The sequence below is a fragment of the Pleurodeles waltl genome, chromosome 6 (assembly GCF_031143425.1).
Source record: "Pleurodeles waltl isolate 20211129_DDA chromosome 6, aPleWal1.hap1.20221129, whole genome shotgun sequence".
NCBI lineage: Eukaryota > Metazoa > Chordata > Amphibia > Caudata > Salamandridae > Pleurodeles > Pleurodeles waltl.
This window is the reverse complement of record NC_090445.1, coordinates 1,214,303,403-1,214,330,402: the sequence shown is the minus strand read 5'-3', so window position 1 is coordinate 1,214,330,402 and position 27,000 is coordinate 1,214,303,403. Positions and strand designations below refer to the sequence as shown.

At 45.0% G+C, this 27,000-nt stretch overlaps 2 protein-coding genes across 3 annotated transcripts in view; one reads left to right on the top strand and one right to left on the bottom strand.

The window, feature by feature from the left end:
* Positions 1-8,505, bottom strand: part of SUPV3L1 (Suv3 like RNA helicase) — a 1,188,002-nt gene extending 1,179,497 nt beyond the window's left edge. The window contains exons 1-2 of the mRNA XM_069240523.1: positions 8,146-8,505; positions 5,551-5,628 (exon numbers count right to left, since the gene is read on the bottom strand). Coding sequence (XP_069096624.1) covers positions 5,551-5,628; positions 8,146-8,389 — 322 coding nt within the window. The 5' untranslated portion in view covers positions 8,390-8,505. The remainder of the gene's footprint in view (positions 1-5,550; positions 5,629-8,145) is intronic.
* Positions 8,506-8,940: 435 nt separating this feature from the next.
* KIFBP (kinesin family binding protein) overlaps positions 8,941-27,000 on the top strand; it is a 353,399-nt gene continuing 335,339 nt past the window's right edge. Inside the window, exon 1 of one of the 2 annotated variants that reach the window (XM_069240522.1) lies at positions 8,941-9,393. In XM_069240522.1, the coding sequence (XP_069096623.1) occupies positions 9,013-9,393 (381 nt within the window). In that variant the 5' untranslated portion in view covers positions 8,941-9,012. The remainder of the gene's footprint in view (positions 9,394-27,000) is intronic. The other variant, XM_069240521.1, reaches the window with a different exon arrangement.

Sequence of the window (27,000 nt, the reverse complement as noted above, 5' to 3'; positions counted from 1 at the left end):
ACTCTTGATAAAGACGGCAGAGGAGCATTGCTATATGTAAGCATAAATTTGGTACCCTGGCCCTCTGAGCAAGGAAAAACAATTGTGCATCTAGCAAGGTGTGCAACAGTTTTGTCAGGCTGGAGCTTTGCAGAAAGAATATGGATATTTGAAAAAGTTTTATGCTGAGCAGGGCCACCGGATTTACGCAGCAGAGGAAGACAAAATTATTCAGCTGGGTTGACTAAATTATGCAGCGAGAAAAGGTGCATAAAATGATGTAGCTTAATGTGGCAAATGTTCTTATAGTATTATATGATTATTTTGCCATTTTTACATGTTAATATTGTCTGGACAATGGTTTCACTTCACTAGTACCAGTTTAACAGCCAAGCACAGCAAGAGGCAACTGAGAGGTGACCAGTCAACCATTGCAAAGAGCCTTCCACTGTGGCAACACGTCATTGCATGTTTAGTGACGTTTGATATGTTTTAGCTACAGGGTGTGTAATTTCTGTAGCCCGACGCCCAGGAAATATTGTTTGGGTTCAAGGACAACCAGTTTTTGTGTTTATTTTGATACTGGGATAAGTTGGCACAACCCTCTGCAGCACAAACTCTTTGGTTGCCAGTTTACAGTACCAAATTATGGATCAGGGAAGGCCATTGTCTACAGCTAAGGTAATATGTGTGTCCATATGTCAATGCTGTTTGAACTTGTATTCATGGTTTATTAATGCAAAGCCTTTGTTATTAGGTTGAGTAAATGCAAGCTTGGAATACACGAATGACAGTGACTCCAGTATAAAACAAGCATTGGCGTAGCCAATACGTCTCGCCTTTGGGACCTTATAAGTGTTTACCCAGGCAGCACACTATCTTGACTATCCATGTAGCAGACTACCCAATGCATCACAAAACCTAGAATAGTTTAACGGAAACGGTCCGATAATCAATAACTACTTTCCTGAGAAAGCCTGGAGCACATAACAAGCTTGTGGTGCACTTGAAAATGCAATGGTCGCTGCTAGTCTCCGGCAAAGTCAAAGAATATCCACCAAGCAAGGAAAGACTACAATACCACAAGCTGTTACTAGGTGTCCCTATGGAGTTCCAAATAAACCTCTATTAGCCACATAAGGTATTGCAGCCTTCAAAAGGATGTTTTTGTCCATTTTTTTCCTTTTCATCTTGTTTTTTTTTTTTTTTTTTTTTTTTTTTTTTTTTTTTTTACTTGTTTATTTATGCAGAAGATAAAACACATACAACTATGTACTACAGTATGACACAGTGCTTTAAGGGGGGAATGTCAGACCAATTGCACACTCCATGCCAGTAACATTTTGAAAAGATCAGCTTCAGGTCTACACAACTGCTCCAGCTGAGCGTGCATAGAAGATAAGGCATCCGTGACATTAGATTAGGGCGACCCTACCAACATGACTGCTACAGCAGCCCACCAGCATGGTGCCCACCCCTATAGAGACAGTGTAGTACACTATAACATATTAACCAACATCAAGACACTGTAAGTATAGTAAACATCGACAGACCAATGGATAGCGCTACGGATAATCGTCCTTTATCAGGTGCAGCAGGCTGGTGCGACGGGGGGGTGGGGCATCCTGGAGTGGTTCACAGCAGCATCTCAGGACGACACAGAAGCCAGAGCGAGGGGGTGGAGGTGGAGTCATCCACGGCACCCCCCCCTCGCGCATGACCGGGTGAGTGCCCTCCCATGATCACCAAAACACACATCCATACCTTAATACGCCAAGACACGACCGGGGCTCAACAAGCAGACACATCAAAGGACTCTCTCCCTCGCTCTCCTGCACACCAGTCAACTCAATCATGGCACGCCAGAACTCCAAATCCCGGGCAGCATGCTCATCCAATCGACCCTTCCGCAAGCGGCATTCTTCTGCGGTAGCCCATTCAGCTAAATCACTCATCCAGGTAACATGCATCGGGGGTGCGGGCTGGCCCAACGAATCGCAATGCGTCTCTTCGCCAATATAAGCCCCAACTGTGTAAATCCATATGCCATTTTTTTACCCTTTTTGGGGACTGGAATCAGGCCCATCAGGCAGTGCTTCACTGTCACCTGCACTCTTACAGCCGTGACCTCCCTCAGTGTCTTCACCACTTGTTGCCAATAAGGTTGGACAGAGCCACAAACCCATGCCATGTGATCAAATTAAGCCGACAGCTCTCCACAACGGCTACAACTGTCAGGTCTTGAGAGAAATATTCTATTTAAGCGTTGAGGTGTCAGGTATGCTCCATGTAAGTAATAAAAGTGCGTCAACTTAAACCTTGCATTGCTAGTCGCATCCCGCACCAAAGAATGGGCCCTAATCCATCCCCCATCTGTGAGCGCCGTTCCAAGACTAGTGTCCCACTGGTCTCTAATCCCCTGAATGCCTTTCAGCCTGTCACCCTTAAGAGCTTTGTAAGTTCAGGACAGCAGACCACAATCACTTCCGGGATCAAGTATTGACACCAGGAAGCAAGATTAAACGGGCTCCTCCGGAAAGGACATTTAAATGCCTCTGACCGTCTGTGAGATATTCGCATATTGTAAGAACTGCCTTGGACATATTCCAAACAAGGATTCTGCCTCATCCTTCGTAATGAACGCGCCATTATGAAATAAGTCACCAGCATTATTTAAACCCCCTGCACGCCACTGCGTAAAGTCCATTACCTCAGCAGCTTTGGCAAAAGGCCGGATCAACCACAGGGGAAGCAGGCGCGCGTATGGGCCCTTACGGAGGACCCGCACCACTGCACTCTCCCAAGCTCTTGACACCCGCTCCACCAGATGGGTGGTGCCCTGCGGAACCCCAGAGCCACTCAGTGTATGCAGGAGGCGCTCCACACAGACAGAACCAGCTAACAAATCCTTTTCCCAATTGGGCGCATCCTCACACCATCTGGCTGTGTACTGTAGCAACCTGGCTAAGTAATATAAGTATAAGTCTGGCAGTCCCAAGCCACCATCAGCAGGTCCAATTTCAAAACTCCCATGTGAACTCAGCATTTTTTGCCTGCTCAGACTAAGGATAAGTGCAGTTTGTCAAGCTATCGGAATACCGAAAGAGGGAGCTCACAGAGCGAATTCTGCATAACATATAGGCAGCAAAATATTTTTACTTGGCGCAATTCTATCCATGACCGATAGTGGGAGAGAGGTCCAAAACTGAACAGAGGCTCATAGGCCCTATACGAGCTCGGGTCATCAACCTCCTTTCCTGGCTTTGGTAGCATCACTATCAGTGCTTCTCGCATATGCTCCGGTAACAGACCCACTCCTCGCGCCTCATGGAGTATTTCCAACAATCATGGAAGTAGCACAGTAGAATATGCAGGGTAAAATTCGACTGGTAGCCTGTCCGGGCCAGGCGCTTTCCCGGTCTCCACACCACTCAACGCCTCTCCCAAATCTTCTAATGAAACATCTACCTCCAATTCCTCCACCTGGGCTGCCGTAAGGCAAGGTAACCAGAGTCCATTCAGGTATTTCTGAATCTGTGTCTCACCCACTCTACAGGGTGAGGCCTAGACAACACGCAAGTGCTCACGCAGGTGCGCATTTACCCTCAACTGCCCTAAAATCCTTTACCCAGAAGAGCCACAGAGCATTTGGATAATGGGGAAGGGCTTCTCTTGCCGGAGAAGCCAAGCCAGCATGTGCCCAGAGCGGTCTCCTTCCCGGAATAGTACCTGCCTATAGTTCCAGCGGACAAAATTCTCTAGTCTGTCCCATAGGTCCACAATTCTATCTCTCACCTCAAGGCAATCCGCCTCCAAAGTGTCGCCATTATCAACTTGGCGCTGTAGAGCAGCCAACACTTCCTCCTGACGTGTGAGCTTCCATATGTTTTACACATTTTTTCATCTTGGTTTGAGAAGATCCAAGCATGAAGTAGCATGTCTCCATCGTGTAGGCATACTATACTCCATCAAAGGTGCCCAAGTATTGGCTTCCTCAAATTATTATAGTTGTACAATTAAATAACACAAGCCTAGATGTTTAACCGGTTACTTATGATTAACTGGAAAACCATCAGCCTTTCGAAATACCTAGCAGTAAAGTTCATCCATTAATACCTATTCAATCCACAACAGGTCTCACAGTGAAAATATCTATATGTGGAAGGTGGTTAGCTGCACATAATTGAAAGCCTGTTAGCTCTGTGTACCTTGGCACCAAAGCTGCACCTCACTGATGGGGGCGCAACAAATGACATCCACAGTGGCTGGTGCCAATCTTTAGTAGCTCACTGATCAAGTAAAACGACGGACTGGAATGCACTCAAGCAAGTATCAGTAGTTGAGAATAAATCAAGTATTCCATCCACCACTTTTTGTCATTCTCATTGATGCACTGCACCAGACTCACCCTTTGCCAAGGGACAAAAGGGGAATTAATAATGTTTTTTTGTGTACTGATAAAAGACCTTCTTCTGGTAGAAGGTGGAGGTCGTTTATTGTGGTTTAGTCTAACCAGTAGCCGTCTGCAAAGAACATTTTGTGGGCAGCACACACTTAAATTTGCACACTGAAAGATTTAAAAATGAGTGAGGTACGAAAAACACAGATAATTCCATTCCAAAGCAAAATAGAAAGTATACCCATAAGCTATTTCTATTTTCTACTTTGCTAAATGAGAACTTATTGTAATTAGACATCTAGCTAACCACTAGTCAGTTTTTAGATGCGGATGTGCACGCCGATGACAGACTTGTTGTTTCTGCGATCGGCAATTGTGTTTCCAATACATTTCAGACATAATAGACATTACCGACAGCAGCATGCTTGGATAGTAAATCAGACTGGCCTCTTGGGATTAAAAATAGCTGATGTACTCTGTAAACAGCAGAATTGTTGATGAGACTATTCTAAAATACAGAACACAAAAGCAAATTTGTTGGGGAAGGGGCTGATAAGGTTATTATGTACAGTATGTCAGGAAACTTTCTAATTAAATTGTCGATATCTGTGTCAATGTGCATCAGTGATAATACAGAGGTCACATTTGCCCAGATAGTGAAAATTTCTGTCAAAAGGACAAAATATCAAAATAATACTTCTACAGCATGTGCATTTAGCAGCATAATTTGCCTTTAACATCACACAATTTAGTCAGTCAACTCTACTGCATAATTTGGCCCTCCTTTGCCTCAGAATTCCAGTGGCACTGGCTAAATGTGAAGTGACTCTAAAATTACATGTTATGAAGCACAGGGAACCCAAGTAGCATATCTAGCTGAAAGAAAAAAATATGACAGCAATAGTGTAAGTCGCTCAATGATTTTCATGATAAACTTTATATTACTCTCCTCGTATCAACGGCTACACAGGCCAGATCTAAGACTAACTGACTAGTTTCAAAAGCAGCTGAAAACAAAGAAGAAAATTAAGAACTTGCTGTCGGCAATATAAAATAGTGTCAAGCCAGAAGGAGAGGTTAAAGAGTAAGAAAAAAATATAATCAAAAAGAAAGAGCCAGTGCCACTGTCACTTAAATGAGCACTGTGGTAAACAATGTAACCAATGTCTTACCGTCTAGCCCATTTTCTGCTCCCAGCTTTTGCATTTCTTTCCTTTTGTAAAATAGATTCAACAGTTTCAAGATCTTGCCTGAAACATAAAACAGATTAAACAGGTAAAAGGGAAAACATTTGTGTGCAGAAATGCTGTTCCAAAGTCAGATACATAGGCGTTTTCATTAACCTCACTCTTATAATAAATTGGATGTACCATCCCTAATTTCAGACCATTCTCAATGGCATCTGCTCTGTTAACCATTGTCTGGAATCCTGAGATTAGGGGACCACAGGTGGACATCTCAGGTCCTACGGAAGCGGCCCAAGGAACTGCAACCTGCTACAACGACATGCGTCTGACTTGAAGAATCTCTTCCAATGAGGTATAATACTGCAGCCAGCATCAGAAAGGTATTTTTGCAAACTTTTCGAAACCCAAGGGCAAGTGAACATGAATGCCACATTTGGCCATTGGATTTCTGTTTATTTACATCTTGTGTTGTTGGTAAATGCAGAGTCAGAAAATGGTAATTAGAGGGACTGGCCATTTAATATGAACTAGCACTGACAAATCCCATAGATTTCAATTACAAGAAAGAACTTTCGGCTTTGGAAGCAAATGTTCAGTGATAAGAGATTTCAAGAGAAAATTAGTAAAATTAAATTTAAAATCAATAAGTATGAATGAATTGTAGGCATAACTAAAGTCGGCATAATAAACGTGCATGAGGCCTAACTAAACGCATCATATTAAACGTGCATTTTCCTTTCTAAACTCTGCATTACCTGTACCTTGTCAAACTTACTAATGCTTGCAATTCCAGACTGCTATAGCTTAGCTGGAATGTTTCTTGAACACATATTCTCATGATGCAAACTTCCTAATAAACAAAAGTTATATTTCTTTCTTAACCGCTTAACCCAAATAGAAATTACTAATTTGCTTAATAACTTTTAAGATTTGTTGCTTGTTAATAGGCTTCTAGTGTAAAGCGGTGTAAGAAAGGAAGTGATGTAATGAAAATGTTCATAAAACTTATACAAGTGTTTTGACTTTCAGAAAGCAAACAGCGTGGGACTATTCCCTCGTGTAGCAAGACTAATGTTGAATGAAACAAGATGTATTGCATATTTAGACTGCTCTTGGTTTGAATCTACCAACTCAACAGAAACTGTTTCTGTCACGCGGAGCTTCTCATCTCCTATTGGTTGGTGCAAAGTTAAATCTGTAAGAATGCTTATATTATTATATTACTGCAATTTGTATAAACGATGTCCTAGGTAAAGAATAGGTACACATGGCTTGGCATACAAATTTGTCAGGGAACACACCCTAGGCGACACTATGGAAAGCACGCTTCGAGAGCTTTTGCAGCAGATACTTTCTCTCTCTGACTGCCTTAACTGGAATATTTTCTCTCTGCTAGTGAATAGTCTCAGAGGTTAGACTAACTCTCACAAGCGTGTTACTATTTTGCTATATTATTTCTTGATACTCTCTAACTTGGATAATGCTTTGTTACAGTCGTTATTGCTGCTCATTGAGAGAGCTCTTTATGGGTTCCTTTCAAAATGTACTTTTCCTGACTTATGCAAGAACTATAATAGGGATCAGGTTTATGTTCTGTATTAACTAAACTAAGACTAAAACGATTTTGAACTAATGATTAAATAAAATTGTGTTAGAATCAAACTATAACTCTAATAATTACTGACTTTGAAGAATATAAAGATTGGCTCAGTTTATTAAATGTTTGAGAATTGCAGTTTCTTTCCTCTAATACTCATGCAAAGATCCACCATTTTGGAGGTTTTCTAAGAGCTGCAGAGATTTTAACAGTAGTTGAAATTTTAACAACTCTGCCATTACTAAAGTAAGACATATTGGCTTTATCGCTAAATAGTGCTAATTTGAATTGTGCTTCGCACGTTTGCTTGACCACCTCCTTTCTAATTATTATCATTGTCATTCCAGGGAAACTTGAGTTTAGCATCTCTGCTGAATGACTGTGCCTGAGCTATAACATTCAGATAATGTTTTGGGTAGTAGCGAGTAAAGTGCTTGTTCGTAAAATTACTTAATAGACATGATGTAAAACAAGAACCATCCATCACGCTGCTAGAGTTTACCATGAAAAGTAATGGTCGGTTGTCTATGTTTAAAGAATTTGGTAGAGTCAAGGGCGGTTTATAGCATATATTTCATATAACCTCCTCTCTATTTTGACATAATTATCCAAGCTCTTCTTCCTTGAATAATTAAGAATGATTAAGACAACTCGGAAATACGTTTGAAGTAATTTCCTCCAGTAAGTGCTCTTCCATTTCCAGAGTCGAAAAAGAAACATGTATCGACTTTTGTCTGTTTTCCTGATATTATCGATGGTTTTGATATGGAAACGAGAGCCTTGCAGGTTAATAAGTATGTTTTGTAGCACCAACATCTGCTTCATAACAATTAGTGACATTCACAGATCAATAAAGGAATCCCTCACAAGCCACCCATCAAGCCCCAGACCCTCTAGTTAAGTAACCACATACGAATCATTAATCTGTTTGAAAAGGAACGTACGGTGCAGGTGGGATGACTGCAAAATTACCACCTACTCACCTCTGTCCAAAACGCCGGTGAGCTCAGCCCCAATGTCGCCTTCAAAGCTGTGCATGGGCTTCAACTGTACAGGTACAAACAGGGACGTGTCCACTGGCTGGCTGTCGTTTCCCTTGGAGGACACCATAGAGCGACCAGAGACCAGCCAAGGACAGCGCAGAAACCCATCAAACCTGGACAAAGTAAGTGATGGAGCACACGATTTGCCCCGAGAGAGTAACCACAACGAGCGGAGCACTGACATGACCCACGCAGAACAGAATATAGCCAGGAGTGTCTTAAGGGTAACAGCACTGCGAATTCTAGAGCGAAGAAAACTAGTAACACGAGGTAGAAGCCATCAGCGTTCTATTTAAAAGCGTCGGCCATGTTAGGTGTGGGTGATCCCATGGAAAATTGAGAACAGAGGCAGAACTCTTCACAGTTTTGATAGAAATCGTGGAACGTTACATGTGGATGATCCCACGAAAGATGTAGAACAGAGGCAGAACCCACAGTTTTGTTGGAAATTGTCGGCATGTCACATGGCCGAGATCCCACGAAAGATGAAGAACAGCGATGAATACAAATTGTAAACACCACAGTATTGGTAATGTTAATAATATAAAACACTATTTGTTGGAAAGAAATAGCATTTTTACTGATTTCCGCACTACTTTGAGTTATGTGCATGCCAACATTGACATGGCCCCTGCAATAACAGTCGTACCATTGGAAGGCTGCTTTAGTTTTCAATCCCTCTTCGATGTTTATATTGGAGTAGCGGTCCTTCGCGTTTTAGTCCTTCTTCCATGCATATGCCAGCAGTGACGTAACTTAGGCTGTCGTTGTGCGGTCTCTGGTCTGGTACCAGATAAAACTGTGAAGATGGAATCTGCCAGTTTTATGAAAAATGTATGCAATAAATATCAGCGTGCCCTGCACTTATCAGAAGAGGAGTCGAAAAGGGACCCCGATACTGACCCTTTCCGTTCTAAATATAGTGCCCGAGAGCTGCTCAACGAGATCAAGGCGCAGATAGGGCAGCAGGAGTTGGGCAGGGAGGAACAGGCGAGCAGCCCTGACCCCGCAGACTCTCCTGGTGGAATTCTAACTATACGCCTTGCCGTTATCGAACTGCAGCTCGGGGTTAATCACACTGAGACGGAGGAGTTGTCAGCTGGGGAGGAGCATTTGGTGAACAGCCTGCGACTGCTGGAGCCGTACCGACTGCGTTTGGAATGTGTATCGGCTTATGTGCAAGCCCAGGTGAGGAGACTGGGCACACTTACAAATAAGGGGGCATCAGCGATTTAAGTGGGGTGCAAAAAGCGGGGTCTTTCACAGGGGCGTGGCCTGTGCAATTACGGGGCTGGTTTAAAATCATCAACTTACTTTATGTGAATCCCACAGCTTTCCACCCTACCGGGATTTTGTTTCATCTCTGACCTTTATATTATTGAATCCAGCCATAACGCAAAAACTTACTGTAACAAGTAGATGTATACACAAAGACGGTAGATTCAAGTTCTACAAGGTACACGTTTTATTTCATACCCAAGTCAAAAAGGAAGATCTTGCTGGAGTCATTTTGAAGTCATCCAATGACTCTAGCTGGGCTATTCCTGTAATGATCTTAGGAAGTCATCCCAAACCATCCTGACGTACGTGTATAGGCCGAAATATTTAAATGAGATGCCTCTACAGTCATTGTAGGAAAGTACCATCTTGGCCTGGCATTTTACCCCCATTTTCACTGTATGCATGTTTGTTTTTGCCCTTGTGTCGCTAGGGTCCTGCTAGGCAGGACCCCAGTGCTCATAGTGTATGCCTTGTATGTGTTCCCTGTGTGGTACCTAACTGTATCACTGAGGCTCTGCTAACCAGAACCTCAGTGTTTATGCTCTCTCTGCTTTCTAAATTCGTCACTGCAGACCAGTGACTAATGTTACCAATTCTCATTGGCACACTGGTACACCCATATAATTCCCTTGTATATGGTACTTAGGTACCCAGGGTATTGGGGTTCCAGGAGATCCCCATGGGCTGCACCATTTCTTTTGCCTCCCATAGGGAGCTCAGACAATTCCTACACAGGCCTGCCACTGCCGCCTGAGTGAAATAATGTCCACGTTATTTCACAGCCTTTTTTCACTGCACATAAGTAAGTTATAAGTCACCTATATGTCTAACCCTCAGTTGGTGAAGGTTGGGTGCCAAGTTACTTACTAAGGTCTCTAGGACAGAACCCGGGTACTGCCAAACTGCCTTTCCGGGGTTTCCACTGCAGCTGCTGCTGCTGCCAACCCCTCAGACAGGATTCTGCCCTCCTGGGGTCCAGGCAGCCCTGGCCCAGGAAGGCCGAACAAAGGATTTCCTCTAAGAGAGGGTGTTACACCCTCGCCCTTTGGAAATAGGTGTGAAGGGCTGGGGAGGAGTAGCCTCCCCCAGCCTCTGGAAATGCTTTGATGGGCACAGATGGTGCCCATCTCTGCATAAGCCAGTCTACACCGGTTCAGGGATCCCCCAGCCCTGCTCTGGCGCGAAACTGGACAAAGGAAAGGGGAGTGACCACTCCCCTGACCAGTACCTCCCAGGGGAGGTGCCCAGAGATCCTCCAATGTGTCCCAGACCTCTGCCATCTTGGAAACAGAGGTGTTGCTGGCACACTGGACTGCTCTGAGTGGCCAGTGCCATCAGGTGACGTCAGAGACTCCTTCTGATAGGCTCTTACCTGTGTTACTAGCCTATCCTCCTTCCTAGGTAGCCAAACCTCCTTTTCTGGATATTTAGGGTCTCTGCTTTGGGGAATTCTTCAGACACCAAATGCAAGAGCTCACCAGAGATCCTCTGCATCTCCCTCTTCACCTTCTGCCAAAGGATCGACCGCTGACTGCTCAGGACGCCTGCAAAACTGCAACAAAGTAGCAAAGACGACTACTGCAACCTTGTATCGCTTCATCCTGCCGGCTTTCTCAACTGTTTCCTGGTGGTGCATGCTCTGGGGGTAGCCTGCCTCCTTCTTGCACCAGGAGCTCTGAAGAAATCTCCTGTGGGTCGACGGAAACTTCCCCCTGCAACCGCAGGCAACAAAAGACTGCATCACCGGTCCTCTGGGTCCCCTCTCAGCACGACGAGCGTGGTCCCTGGAACTCAGCAACTCTGTCTAAGTGACTCCCACAGTCCAGTGACTCTTCAGTCCAAGTTTGGTGGAGGTAAATCCTTGCCTCCCCACGCTAGACTGCATTGCTGGGTACCGAGTGATTTGCAGCTGCTCCGGCTCCTGTGCACTCTTCCAGGATTTCCTTCGTGCACAGCCAAGCCTGGGTCCCCGACACTCTAACCTGCAGTGCACAACCTTCTGAGTTGTCCTCCGGTGTCGTGGGACTCCCTTTTCTGACTTCGGGGGGACTCCGGTTCACTCCTCTTCTAAGTGCCTGATCCGGTACTTCTGCGGGTGCTGCCTGCTTCTGTGAGGGCTCCCTGACTTGCTGGGGGCCCCCTCTGTCTCCTCATCCAAGTGGCGACATCTTGGTCCCTCTTGGGCCACAGCAGCATCCAAAAACCCTAACCGCGACCCTTGCAGCTAGCAAGGCTTGTTTGCGGCCTTTCTGCGTGGTAACACCTCTGCAAGCTTCTCCAGGACGTGGGACATCCATCCTCCAAAGGGGAAGTTCCTAGTCCTCTTCGTTCTTGCAAAACACCAAGCTTCTTCCATCCGGTGGCAGCTTCCTTGCACCCTCAGCTGGCATTTCCTGGGCATCTGCCCACTCTCGACACTGTCACGACTCTTGCACTTGGTCCCCTTCTCTTACTGGTACTCAGGTCCGGAAATCCACTGTTGTTGCTTTGCTGGTGTTGTTTTTCCTTGCAGAATCCCCCTATCACGACTTCTGTGCTCTCTGGGGGTTGTAGGTGCACTTTACACCTACATTACGGGGTCTTGGGGTGGGCTATTTTTCTAACCCTCACTGTTTTCTTACAGCCCCAGCGACCCTCTACAAGCTCACATAGGTTTGGGGTCCATTCGTGGTTCGCATTCCACTTTTGGAGTATATGGTTTGTGTTGCCCCTATACCTGTGTGTTTCTATTGCAATCTATTGTAACTTTACACTGCTTGCATTACTTCCTTTTGCTATTACTGCATATTTTTGGTATTGTGTACATATATCTTGTGTATATTTGGCATCCTCATACTGAGGGTACTCACTGAGATACTTTTGGCATATTGTCATAAAAATAAAGCACCTTTATTTTTAGTATATCTGTGTATTGTGTTTTCTTATGATATTGTGCATATGACACCAGTGGTATAGTGGGAGCTTTGCATGTCTCCTAGTTCAGCCTAAGCTGCTCTGCTATAGCTACCTTCTATCAGCCTAAGCTGCTAGAAACACCTCTTCTACACTAATAAGGGATAACTGGACCTGGCACAAGGTGTAAGTACCTCTGGTACCCACATCAAGCCAGGCCAGCCTCCTACATGGTGGGCTTAGGGGTGGTACAAAAAAGTCTGAGGTAGGAATTAGCAAATATACAACATACTTTGAATAATTAAAAAAAAAAAGCCTTTTAATTTTTGATACTCCCATCTATTCAGCAGACATTGCCTTCATTTGTGTATAAGCATTACCTGACTTTTTTTCTAATATTGTGATCTGTGGGAAAAGACTAAACAAAACAGAGGTTTAAATAAAATGGATCCAAAATGACTTCCAAAATCATCTTATTCACATGAAACACATACATGGTCCCAAAAGGGCTCAAGTTACCATAAAATAGAGCAGTAAAAGTAGACAAGAAATGGTCAGTGAAAAACGGTACTTGGTTGTTTGCTTCTAGATTTGCGGGTTTCTTCAATTCTCATCTGGCAAGGAAGATCTTTATGGCAAGTATTCACTGCGTCGTTTTGATGTTCATGGTTGGCTAGCTTTTGGCGATGTGCACAGATTTCATAAACTCTGAAAGGCTAACAAAACCATAGATTAGAATCTTTTTCCAACAAGGGTGCTGCCTTCAAAATGCAACAAATTCATAATGTTCCAGCAGTCACTATAGTTTTTCCGGTGAGTGGTCACAGGAGTATGGGTGATATTAGGTCTTTAGTCATGGAGGAGGAGAAGTACAACTTTCATTTCTGAAATGTGATAGAGAAAGAAGTAGATTCAGAAGATCAATCCCATAGTTAAGAGGGTGTAGCTCAGGGTTCTTCTAACTGGGGGGTGCCCCCCCCCCCTAGGGGGGCCTTAAGTGATCCCAGGGGGGCTCCAGGCTCTGGCCAAAAGAAACATTATGCAGATAACAGGCCTTTGTTTTAAGCAGAAAAACTTTTATTGCATTTTCAAAAAGGTGACAGGACTTAACTGCATTGTTTAAGTCTAGACACTTTTAAACATTGCCAACTTAAAAGAATAATTGTGAAACATTTGGAGGGGGGGGCGATTATTTATTTTTTCCACTGTGGGGGGCCTGGCATTAAAATTATGAAAAACACTTGTGTAGCTAGAGATGATCAACCTGCAAAGCATACTATTTAACTTTTTGATCTCCTGGTCAACAGAAGAAAAACAGCTTCCTTGCTGTGCCCTACACTGACCTAATTGTTAGACAGGATAGACAGAAAGAACGTCTTCAGAGACTGTATTTAATTAGTTAGTATACTGCTCTGGCGACAAGTATCTGGTGCCTAAACGGATCCTACACCCAAGTTGTAAAACAGGGTTGCTTGTCGACAGAGTGCAAGTGATGCACAAGTGTGAGGTAATGATTGGAGCAGTGTGTGCATCGGTGCTGTTTGCTGTCACCTGATGTCACGGTAGAGCTCTTTCCCTGAGACCAGAGCGGCAAGCAATAAAAAACAGCAACATTAGGATCCTTATGTGCCCATTGGATATGCTATGGGACCACTTGTACCAACATTTGTTTAGAGTATTTAAGACATTTGAACTACCTTATTAACACCAACCATTTCTTCATCAAGGGCAGAAGTTCCAACATGAGCCATAGTAACACTGTTGCCACATTTGTTTGGTAAAACTGTATCTTACTCAAACCTGTGAGGAGAAAACTTGCACTATCCAAAGCATAACTGGCCTTTTCCACCAGCTTGTGTAGTCCTCTCTTTGGGATAAGGTCACTTATATATATGAGGAAGGGTCAGTGGAACTTTCCATAATTTCCTGCACATCAGCCTGTAGATAGCCACATAAAGTATTAATATACATGCCATCAAGCTAGTTTAAACAAAATTTAAAAATATAAAGTGTTAGTCTCTGGATAATTATGACATCTAGGCATAACTCACCTAACAGTGAAAAATTGATGTTTTTAAATCCATAAAAATGAATTTGATATGATTGAGATATTTCCAGAATAATGCTTTCAGCTTGTACCATAGAAATAATATACCAAAGGAGAAAAAAATAAAAGCAAGCCACCCTTTGTATTCCATATGATCTGTTGAATATTTATGATGATGTCAAGGTTTTTTGTAGGATGTTTTACCTTGTCTTTGCAGACTGCTGTCTGTAAACGATTTATAGCCATCCCCTTTCAGCATGTGCCATACAACAGTGCCATCATGGAAACAATAATTTCAAGTGAGCAGATTTGAGAAACACAAATATGTTTTTGGGCTGTACAGGTAACAAAAAGTGGTATAGATTTATTTGGGTGTTGTGAGATATACATCTCTGGAAATGAGTTGGCATCTATCTGGTCAAAATAGAATATCTTTTACTTACCTTTTAGGCAGTCAATCTTCGATTGTATCACTTTTTTTTTTTATAAATATTTTTATTAACATTTGCCATTTACAGGTTGCATTCTTTACTACATGTACAGTTTCAGACATTATTTGTGCTTCTTCATCATTCTTATTTTTTTTCCCCCCTTCTTCTTCTTTTTTTTTTTTTTTTTTTCCTTTTCAGCATGCGTCATTGTTATTCGCTTCATTTATGTTCGATATCTTATTCTGCATTCAGTTTAGTGAGGTGTAGTCGTTGATTGGTCCTTACTATTATTCTGTCGGCTTATCTAAACTTAAACATGAACCTAAACTTTCTGGTGCCATTTTCCCACATGTCTTTTTATGTGGGTGCAGTTTAGAGCATTGTCTTATATCATCCTGCTCTTGATTAGTTCTTAACCTTTCTATTGACAAGTAGGGTCATTTACTATTCAATGGTCTCTTCTTGCTATGTCTTATTTCACTTGCCAGTTGCTAATCTGAGCCTTCTGTGTCCTTGTTTTCTTCCATTACTTCGCTTCTCCAATTTGACAATATCTCTTCCCAGGCCTGGGCTATTGGTTTTTGGCGCGACCCTCTTGCTTCCTCGCTCTTCAGGGCCTGTAATTCAGCCCTCGCCAATCTCTCTACATCCCGCCTCCACTCAGTTATTACTGGGGCCTTAGTTGATTTCCAGCCTGCTGCTATTAGCCGCCTATATAGTGCTAGCGCAGTATCTATGTACCGCTCCTGCACTTTCCCGATTTTGAGGTCTTGTTTCAGGCCTACCAAGCATATCACCGGGGTCTGTGGGATTGGGCATCCCACTAGCTTCTCTAGGTCATTTGTCACCAGTCCCCATCCAGTTTGGATCTCTGGGCACTGCCATACCATATGGTCTAGATCGGCACTCACCACACCACATCTGGGGCATTCCGCCGGGGTGCCCCCATATATATGGGTTAAGCGCTGTGGGGTGAGATATGTCCTATTAGTGTAGTTTTACTGGTTATATCTTAAACTGGTATTTCTAGATGCTTTCTTTGGGTATGCCAGTATTTTCCTCCACTCCCAGTCTGTGAGGTCTTTTCAGAGTGTTCTTTCCCATTTATCTCTCAATGGTCTCAATTGGTCTAATGTGCCTTCAATTTGTGTTTTGTATAGCTTGGTGATTTGGTGGGCTTCTGTCCCTATTGTCAGTAGTTGGTGTAACATGCAGTGCGTGGCGGGTTCTGCGTTAACTGTTTCCCAGTGTTCTTGTATAATATGGGTTAGTCTTTGGTGCACTAGGAACTGACCTCTGGGAACCCCTTTTTTTCTACTAACTCGGTGAATGAGCTCAGTACCCCCTCCTCAAATAGGTCTCCTATCGTCCCTATTCCAGCTCTTGTCCAGGGCCCTAGATCTGTGTCCATCCATTTCCCATCAATTGTCTCTGCCTTCAACACATGTAGTGGTAATGCCGGGGAGTAGGGTTTACCTATTCCTATCCTCTTTGAACATCTCTTCCAACACCTCAATGCTACTTTCGTCCTATCATTTCCGATATGATCTCTTCCATGCTTAACACTCTGCTCCCCGTGTGTCTTTCTAGCTTGCCCTCCCCTGCATTCCATCTGGCTGACCACTGTAATTGACAAGCTAAATAATATAACTCAAAGTCGGGAACTCCCAGTCCTCCCTCAGTAGTTGGTCTACATAATGTAGATAGTGCTGTCCGACTTCGGTCTCCGTCCCAGACTAGCTCTCTGAGTAGTAAGTTTAGTTCGTTAAATTATTGCATTGGGATCAATATCAGTAAGTTAGTAAAATAGTAAAGGAGGCGAGGTAACATGATCATTTTGGTTAGTGCTGTTCTGGCCATTATGGAGAGTTTCAGGGTTCTCCAGAACCCTACGGATGCTCTTAGAGAGCCGAGCGCCCTGCCAAGGTTACCCTCCCGCAGATCCATCTGGTCATGATACACCTGGATGCCTAGGTACCTAAATGTGTCAGGAGCCCATACCACTGTCTCCGGGAACGTCGCTGGCTGGGTACAGCCCTTTGTTATCGGGAAAACGTATGTTTTGCTTCTATTAAGTTTTAGCCCTGATAGCTCAGCAAATCTATCCAGGGCCTGTAAGGCCCATTGAAGTCCAGTGTCCCCGTCATTAAGGTAGATTAGGATGTCGTCGGCATAGAGTGAGATATTGTGTTCACTCCCTCCCCATCTCACCCCTCTGTCTTTACCCTCCCTACGGAAGTAGGTGGCTAGCGGTTCAATGGCCAGGGCAAGCAGTATCGGCGATAATGGACATCCCTGCCTGGTTCCCCTATGAATGGTGTCGGGGGTTGAGATAACTTTCCCTGTCTTGACTCTCGCTTGTGGGGCTGTGTAGAGCAGGTCTACCCATTTTACCCATTTGTCTCCCATACCCATCTTTAGCATTACTACTCTAAGGTAATCCCAGCGGATCGAGTCAAAGGCTTTCTCAAAGTCTATAGCCAGCAACATCCCTTTGGGTGGCTTCGCTTCTGCTGGCATCTGTAAGATGGCAAAGAGTCGTCGGAGGTTGACTGATGTATTGCGATTCGGTACAAACCTGTTTTGGTCCACATGTACCAGAGCTGGTATATGTTGCAGCAGCCAGTTAGCTAGGATTTTGCTGAGGATTTTAAAATCGTTGTTTAACATTGAAAGTGGTCTAAAGTTGGTGACTGAGGCCTCATTAGACTTTATTTTGGGCAGTGGAATCACCACTGCTTCCCTGAGTGTGTCTGGGAGAAGGCCTCTGTGTAGTGCCTCTGCATAAAGGTCTACCAGCTGCGGGGCCAATAGCTTGGGGTATTTCTTGTAAAAATCCATTGGCAACCCATCAGTTCCTGGTGTTTTGCCTGGGGCCAGCTGTGTGATAGCCTCCAGTACCTCTTCCTTCATAATTGGGCCCCCTAGTGTTTTACCTTCTCCCATGTCTAAGGTCGGGAGAGGGAGTGATCGTAAGAATTCCGTTAGTTTGTCTTTCTCTAGTTCGTCTGGTTCCCTATATAGGTGAGTGTAATACTCTTTAAAAGCCTCGTTAATGGGTCCAGTTTGGAATCTGTGGTTTCCTCTCATGTTGCGTACACTCACTATAGGTGTTCCCTCTCCCCCCGCTTTCACCAGCCATGCTAGCATCTTCCCTGATCTGCCCTCATCTGCTTGTACTGTGGCCAAGTGTTTCTGGAAACAGTGGCATCTTAGCTGTTCCTCAGTGCAGGAGTAGGATTTCATCACCTGTTCCCTTTCTTGTGCACTCTTGTGCACTTTCTTTTCCCACCTATGTATCACATCTTCAAGCTTGATTACTTCTTGTTCTAGTGTGCGCTTAATCCCGACTGTCTGCCCTATACTGTAGCCCCTCACCTCCACCTTTAGTGCCTCCCATTATAGATACCTAGAAGACGTTAATCCTTTGTTTATGTTAAGTTAGTCTGCTAGGTGGGATCTAAGATTTTCTCTAAATGTCTGATCTTCTAATGCTGTTGGTGGAAGTCTCCAGATCGGAATGGGGGGCCTATCCTCATCTAGTCTCCATCTCACCAAAACGGGTTGTGGTCTGATATTGTTCGTACCAGGTATTCCGTATGAAAGATACCTCTTGCTATCCCAGTAGTACACACCACCCTGTCGATTCTAGTGTGTAATTGGTGTAGTGCAGAGTAAAAGGAGTAATCCTTTTTGTTTGGGTGTTGTTCTCGCCAGATATCTACCATTCCCCAAGCTTCTATCCACTCTTACTTTCTTCGTTGTTTTATGTGTCGCTGCCCCCTGTAGTGGAGGTAAAGAGCGATCTAAGTCTACATTCATGACACTATTAAAGTCTCCTCCTATTAATAAGTCCCCATTTTGTTGGCAGGTGATGCGGCTCGAGAGACGCTGCAGGAAGGGTGCTTGATCTTGGTTGGGGGAATAGATGCTTCCCAGCATAATTAGGATCCCATGTAATCGTCCCTCCACCACCACAAATCTGCCCTCCCGATCTACCTCTATTGATCTCGCTTCAAATGGCACACCAGCACGGATCCAAATCAGCGCCCCCCTGGAGTAAGACGAGTACCCGGTGTCAAACACCTGTCCTCGCCATCTGCATTTTAACTTTTCTACCTCGTTCGTTGTCAGGTGGGTTTCTTGAAGCATTGCTACATGTATGCCTCTTCTTTTCAAGTAGGCCAATATTTTGTGTCGTTTTGCCGGTGACCCCATTCCCCGTACGTTCCATGACAGGATGCTATAGTCTGTCATCTGGGTATGTCTGTGAGGGATGCTGGTCCCACCCCCTCCCATTAATCTCTTCTCTCTGTTGTGTGTTCTGTCGACCCACATGTGTATGATATTTTCAGTTTATGCACCTATTGGTTCCAAACTTCCGCAACCCCAACTCCCCCGCCCCAGAGCCCCTCCCTAACTGTAGGGTGCCCAGAAAAAATGTGCCAACGAGCAACTTAATACAAGTCTGTCTAGTTCTCGCCATTCTACTGAATAGGCGAGAAGTCTGTTGCGGGGGCTGGTACCGAGTCCGTTGGGGCCTTACTTCTGGTTGGTGTGCCCCACCTTGGTGCGCGGCTGCACCACAATCACCCTAATTCGTCGGCCGTCTGCGGTGTCACTGTCGGCTGGTTCTCTGAGCCGCAGGTGCTCTCCGCAGATGATGATGCTGCTGTGTCGTCCGATGCATTGTCAATTTTCCTCTTTGGTGAAGTTTCTTTGTTCATTGAGGGGGCTGCTCTTAGGGCCTCTCTTTTACTCAGGTCTTTCTGAGTCTGATGGACCAGCTCGTGAGCGGGGTCTGCGTCTCGTCCTCTTGTTCCCGCCTCTGGCCGGGTAGGTGGGATCACGGCCTGGGCCCTCAGTTTGCTTTCCGCCGCTTCCTCGGGTCTCCAGCCATTCCCAGGCTTCCTCTGGACTAGGGAAGAACTTGGTGCTACCGTCGATCATCACCTTCAGTTTGGCCGGGAAGATGAGTGAGTACTGTATTCCCTCTTCTCTCAGTGCTCTTTTTACTGCCATAAAGGAGGCTCTCCTATTTTGAACCTCAAGAGTAAAGTCTGGGAAGAGGGTCACTTCTCCGTTGCCTACTCTGTGGGGGCCCATCTCCCTAGCCTTCTGGAGCAGGATGTCCCTGTCTCTATAATGTAGCAGACGTGCTATCACCTCCCTTGGCGGTCGACCTGGTGCCGGCTGTCTCGCAGGAACTCGGTGTGCTCTCTCTAGCGCGAAGAATGGTGTCAGGCAGTCTGGAGCTACTGTCTCCTCCATCCACTTCTCCAGGTATTCCACCATGTTTGTGCCCTCTGTTCCTTCTGGCAGACCCACCACTCGTACATTGTTCCTTCGGCTTCGTCCCTCTATATCTTCTGCTCTTTGTTCCAGCCTTGTTATTCTCTCCGTCAAGTGCAGTACAGTGGATTCCAAGTCCTTTTATCTCAGGGTTATGTCTGTCAGGATCTTCTCTGTGTCTTTGACTCTGTCTGCTAGCTTTTGATGATCTGCTCGGAGGAGACCCACTTCCACTGCGACCTGACTGATGTCGTATTGCAATGTGGTTTTTGTGTCTTCTATTGCTCCTAGGATTTTGTCAAATTTTTCCTGCATCGTGGATTGTGTTGGTTCATGCTTGTCTCCACCTCTACTTCCATCAAGTGCCTGACGATCCATTTTTTTCCCTCCTCGGCGGCTTTTTGATGTCATCAGCGCTGTTATATCGGGTTCCAGCCTTGGATATCACTTGTACCTCAGGCCTCTGTGTGCTTCTACTGCCATCTGTTTTAACCCCCCGGTGGTTCTGTTGGAGCCGTACCACTCGCCTGAGTTGTTTATGCGTATGTGGTGCTGCTCCTCAGTGCTCGGGCTTCGTCACAGGTCCGTTTCGCCCTTTGCCAGGCTCTCACTGATTCCTGCTCTCTCGGTTCTTTTGCTTGTGGGGTAGTCCCTGCACCCCGTATCCCAGCGATTTACTGTGCCTCGGGGAGAGCCGACAGCGTCCCCCACGCTCAGGGACAGGCCCGCTCCCTCTGCTCCACTTGTTACGACCTCAATAGGCGGGCGTCACTCCCTCCGTTCTGCCAAGCGAGGGTAGTCGTCCCCCGTTTTGCTCGTTCACTCGGGGGCAGGGGTCACTAGCATTCCATTCTCCTTATATGTCCGCGCCTCCTCTGTTCATTCGTTCGAGCCCTGCCGTCCGGCGTCTACGTTTACTCGAGCTCCCGGTAGGCCCCAGGTGCGGCGGAGTTTCTGGCTCCTGGTCCCCCCAAGTCAAGCGGCTCTTCTTCACTTGACACCGCTATCTCTAGCGGCAGATCAGCACTTCTCAGGAGCCGGGAGTGTCCCCCACGCTCAGGGGCAGGCCCGCTCCCTCCGCTCCGCTTGTTACTGCCTCAATAGGCGGGCTTCACTCCCTCCGTTCGGCCAAGCGAGGGTGGTCGTCCTTCGTTCTGCTAGTTCACCCGTAGGCAGGGGTCGCTAGCGTTCCACTCGCCTTATATGTCCGCGCCTCCTCTGTTCAGTCGTTCGAGCCCTGCCATTCGGCGTCTACGTTTACTCGAGCTCCCGGTAGGCCCCAGGTGCGGCGGGGTTTCTGGCTCCAGGTCCTCCCAAGTCAAGCGGCTCTTCCTCACGCGATACCGCTATCTCTAGCGGCAGATCAGCACTTCTCAGGAGCCGGCATCGTCCCCCACGCTCAGGGGCATGCCCGCTCCCTCCGCTCCGCTTGTTGCAATAGGCGGGCGTCGCTCCCTCCGTTCGGTCAAGCGAGGGTGGTCGTCCTCCGTTCTGCTCGTTCACTCGGGGGCAGGGGTCGCTAGCGTTCCACTCGCCTTATATGTCCTTGCCTCCTCTGTTTAGTCGTTCGGCCCTGCCGTCCGGCTTCTACGTTTACTCGAGCTCCCGGTAGTCCAAAGGTGCGGCGGGGTTTCTGGCTCCAGGTCCCCCCAAATCAAGCGGCTCTTCCTCACGTGGCACCGCTATCTCTAGCGGCAGATCAGCACTTCTCAGGAGCCGGGAGTGTCCCCCACGCTCAGGGGCAGGCCCGCTCTCTCCGCTCCGCTTGTTACGACCTCAATAGACTGGCGTCACTCCCCCCGTTCGACCAAGCGAGGGTAGCTGTCCTCAGCTCTGCTCGTTCACCCGGGGGCAGGGGTCGCCAGCGTTCCACTCGCCTTATATGTCTGCGCCTCCTCTGTTCAGTCGTTCGAGTCCTGCCATTCGGCGTCTACGTTTACTCGAGCTCCCGGTAGGCCCCAGGCGCGGCAGGGTTTCTGGCCCCTGGGCCCTCCAAGTCAAGCAGCTCTTCCTCACGCGACACCGCTATCTCTAGCGGTAGATCAGCACTTCTCAGGCGCCAGCTTCACTCTGGCGGGGCTCCGTTTTTGCGGATAATTGCAAGGCCCCGTCGGAGCACACGGACTACGCGTCCGACATCTTGGCTTCCCTAGCCACGCCCGTCAATCTTCGATTGTACACCTCTCACTTTTGCTCGGAAAATTGGGCACTCGTCTTTCGTACAGGTATAGGTGTTCTCTCCATTAATGATTGATGAGTCATACATAATTTTAATAAGGAGAATGTTTTTATCCCAGTGTGAAAATATGCACTTTCAGTTACAAATGATCAGTCTTCCCTGTCCTGAAAAAAGAAAGAAAAAAATCCAAGAGAAACCAGTGAACATAAAACCACTTCTACGCAACTGTTTATATTATGTAATTTCCATTTGTTGATATATATACATTTTTAAATGTTATGTTAAAAGTGCTTTGCAGTCGAGACAATTAATGAACTACATTTATTCTGTATTACAAGAAAGGAGTAAGTCCTAAAAAGGATGCCTTGGTCACCATGCAAAGTAGGATAGGCATTCAGGATTATTCTATGTAATTCCGTGTAACTGATGTACTTATCAGTCTCAGCTTACGTGCTGGTGGCCACTTTTGCAGCTGACGAACTGGCCTTGAAGGTAAGCAGGATGGTGCACATCAGTGATCACAGATTCAGCATGAACTTTACTGTAGGGCAGGTAATTTGTTGATGGACTTAGCCATATCTGAATGTCGAAGCAATGAGGGGCATATTCACAAACTGTATTTTATAATATGTTTTGAAATACTAGAAAATGCTATTCACAAACCTATGTGAAGTATTTACACCTCTCCTATCTTTTTCTGTACAGAGGTCTCACCGTGGTGTGGGGTAGATTGGAGAGTAAGACTGGAGTGGGGTGGAGTGGGATTAGACGTACTGGAGTGGAATGGAGATTGGAGTGAGGTAGAGTGAAATGGGGAACATCTGAATGTATTGGGTAGATTAGGGTGGAGTGGGGGTAGATTGCAGTGGGGTGAAGTGGGGCAGAGTAGATGGGTAGCTTGGAGTGGGGTGGAATGGAGAGGGTAGTTTGGATTGGATTAGAGTGCAATAGATTGGACTGGAGTAGATTGCAGTAGATTTGAATAGAGTAGATTGAAGTAGATTTGAGTGGGGTCGCATGTGGTGAAGTGGAGTAGATTGGTGTGGTGTGGGATAGGTTAGAGTAGATGGGAGTTGGATAGATTGCAATGGATTTTGGGGTGGGGTAAATTGGAATGGAGTAAATTGGAGTACATTGGAGCGGGGTAGACTGGAGCATTATGGGATAAATGTGAGTGGAGCGCAGTAGAGTGGGGTGGGGATGACTGGGTTTGATTAGGTGGGGTAGACTGGAGTGGAGTATACTGGAGTGGGGTAGAATGGAGTGGGACAGATTGAATCATAGTGAGTGGATTGGGGTCAATTTGATTAGAGTGGGCTAGATTGGTGTGGGGTATATTGTGAATTGGAGTGGAGTACATTGGTATGGAGTGGGATAGATTGGGGTGGAGTGGGGTAAGTGGTGTGGAGTATATTGGAGCGGTGTGTCTTAGAGTGGAGGGGCGTAGAGTGGAGGTTCAGAGTGAAGTGCCGTAGAATGGAGTTGCGTGGCATAAAGTGGGCTATGCATGGTGTAGTAATGCACTGCCATTACAGAGTTGACCTTTTTTTCAAAGTCCCTATACAGAATGGGACTTCACTTTTTGAAGTAGAAAGATGAATTTGGAGTTGTCCACTTTTGGGTGAAAAAAGTTGGTCTTTTGATCCAAAAAGTCAAAATATCCCATTCTGACACAAGAGTCGGCAAACATGTCAACTTTGACAATAGTTGAATTATTTTCTAAGTCCCATCTCAGAATGGGACTTTGTCACTTTTTTGACAAAAAAAGATGCATTTGGAGTTTTTCACTTTTTGGATGAAAAAAGTTGAATTTTTTTTAGTCCTGACTTTTTTCATCCAAAAAGTGAAAAAGTTCAACACATTTTCTATCGAAATGACCATTACATTTGCACCGAAATGCGGTTTTACTGCACACAATGATATTGTGTGCAAATGTCATCACCTATTGTATTGATGTGTTTTGATAGTGTGTAAATATTTGTTTCCACCACATTTCAGATTTGTTTAAAAAAAAAAAAAGAGCTTCATCTGTACTTATTCTGATATATACTGACACATCAGCACTGTTCATTTTTTGTTGTGTGCTAGAAGAAAAAAAACATCTGACACGCTCTCCTCTTATATGGGTACCCAGTAGGACTGTCACATAAATTCTCCTTTCAATTTGAAGTCAGAGAAAGAAAAATAAACACCAAGCTCCCTGGAAGAGATTGCCTGACATTTGACCTTTGTCTTTGAATGCACAGCAGATGTGCCAAGTACAAGATTTAAAGACCTTTTTAAAGAAAGCTTGTTTGTGGAAGATAACAGTAACCAAGGCATGGGCAACAGGAGGGACAAACTCAAGCTGAAGATCCTAAAGCTAATAAAGCCAGTAATCAGAAAGCCAGAAAATGTGAGTTACTAACCAGAGAGCCAATGGTAAGCAACAGGTGAATGCATTCCTAAGTCAGTTTTCTGAATCTCCCCAAGATGTCTTTAGAAAACCAGACAGCTGCATTGTCGGGTAGGCTTCAGCCTAAAAAGGAGCTTAATTAATTCGATAAAAAATGAAGAGTGTGAAACGTGGTAGGAATAACAAAATTGTGTTGAACAAATGATGAAACAAAAGAAATTGAGATGAAAGAGTGACACAAAGCTCAAGATGAAAAGAGAATAAAGGAGTGAGAGGAAAAAAATGACAGAATTAGTTTAAAGAATCATTTCTTTTGTAGGTTATCCAGCCCAGGTGTTTTTATGTTTGTTGATCTCACTAAAATTATATATGTAATAATAGACTTAAATTGCAAGGACGTTCAGCCAGCCCTCTTCTTCCACTGGCCTGTTGTGTCATTTACATTTTTCTCCCAACCACCTCATCATACAGCATAGGCAGAGGGTCAGCTCATGTCAGCCAGTGACTAACTTCATTGTGACATTAGTCTTCTATTTCAAAAGGAACACATTGTGAGACAATGTAGTTATTTTGGTGTCAGCAACTGCTGTAGCAAGTGTGCTATCCGAGGACAACAAAATATCTTTGCTTTTAGCTACTTTTTTTTTTTTTTACACTGACAAAAATCCAGTGGCATCCCAAACAATAAAGTTTTGCTGAAGCCATGAAAATACAAAACTAGTACTGACAAAGCCAAAACGCTGGCGACCAACCCCAGACCTGTTTGCTTTGCCATGTCCAGTTTCCACTGCATTTTGTACCTTTAGTCCCAGTTTTATAATCCGCTAAACGTCAGTACAAAGACCAGAATGCAACTCGTACATGAGTGTGAGAAACTCGGGTGTCTGCTTAGTTAAGAAACAGGCAGTGGAAAACAGTGCCACCTCAAGCAGAGATTACAGGCCCCAGTTGCTGACACATGGTGTATTCAGAAGGCCTGGATTAAAAAAAAAAAAGTTTCTTGTTTATCAATAACTACTTTGCAAACTTTGCAAGGTGGCCATGGGATGGATCCGATGGGCTATAGTTAACTTTTTCTTTGCCCTTTCTCCCAGTTATCCTTACCTAATCGGCAGTTCTGAGGGGTGCTCAAAGAAGACCACATAGAAAAGCATTTAAGCCATTTTTCTAGCACTGTCCTTCACAAGAGGGTTTCAACACTAAAATATTCAACATGTTAAAGTAAGGTGACAGAGGATAAAAAGTATGCAATTTGGATTGCTACTTTGTGGAGGAAGGATTAGAGGAGATTGCTTGTGGGTGGATGGAATCTGTCGTGGAAGTGCAGGTGTTGTCTATTTCGTGCAGGCTGGAAGTGTGCACAAAAAGGTTATATGTGCATAAGAATATGTGCATGCTTGCGTCACTGAGTGTGCTGCTTGTGGTAAAAGTAGAAATTAGTTCAGTGTCAGTAGGGTCTTGAGCTTGTATGCCGAACTGTGCCTTTTTATGTGTGTTTACCTCTGACCAAGTGGCGCTAAAGAGACATCAGCAACAGAAAGCGTAAAATATGTGAAGGTGAGCAACAGCAAGTAAGATGTTTTTGAGGGAACACTGGAGAAAAATATCCAAAAATCATGTAGGAGACCAACATTTTTCAACACTATTTTTTTTTTTTAACCAATTCGACATCTACATAGATATTTTTACTGAAAAAATGATGCCAGACGTTGACATTTTAAATAACCAGTAGCAGAGTGGTAGATATCCAAAGTTTGGTTAACTGTGTAAAAAAGGGACTGGGGGCTACAGGAACACCTGGGACCTTATGACTGACACCACTGTGCCCATTACCATAGGCAAGACTCAAAATCAACATCTCCAAGTCAAAGGGCACAAGTAATGAGCATGGTTGTATGTGCACTGCGTGATATAGCAAATCATACGAGCTGTTAGAAGACAGCTTCAAAACGTGCTCTAGAAAAAGCCACAGGACTGACTCCATTGTGAAAACCATACTGACGGGGGTTGCTAAAAATAGAGCCTATTCCTAAAAAATTGGTAGCACAAACGAGTATGCTTCATATCTGCAGGAACTACCGCATAGTAGCTTAAAAAGATATGACAATATGGCCTGAACTATTGTCATTGGAACTAAAGAACCAGGGTCCATGCTCGGCACTAGCTCAACATTATGGGCCTCATTCCGACTTTGGTGATGTTTTGGCAAGACCGCTGCGGTGGCGGCTTCCAAAAGACCGCCATGTTGGCAGTAATCCGACCGCCGTATTAAGAGTCA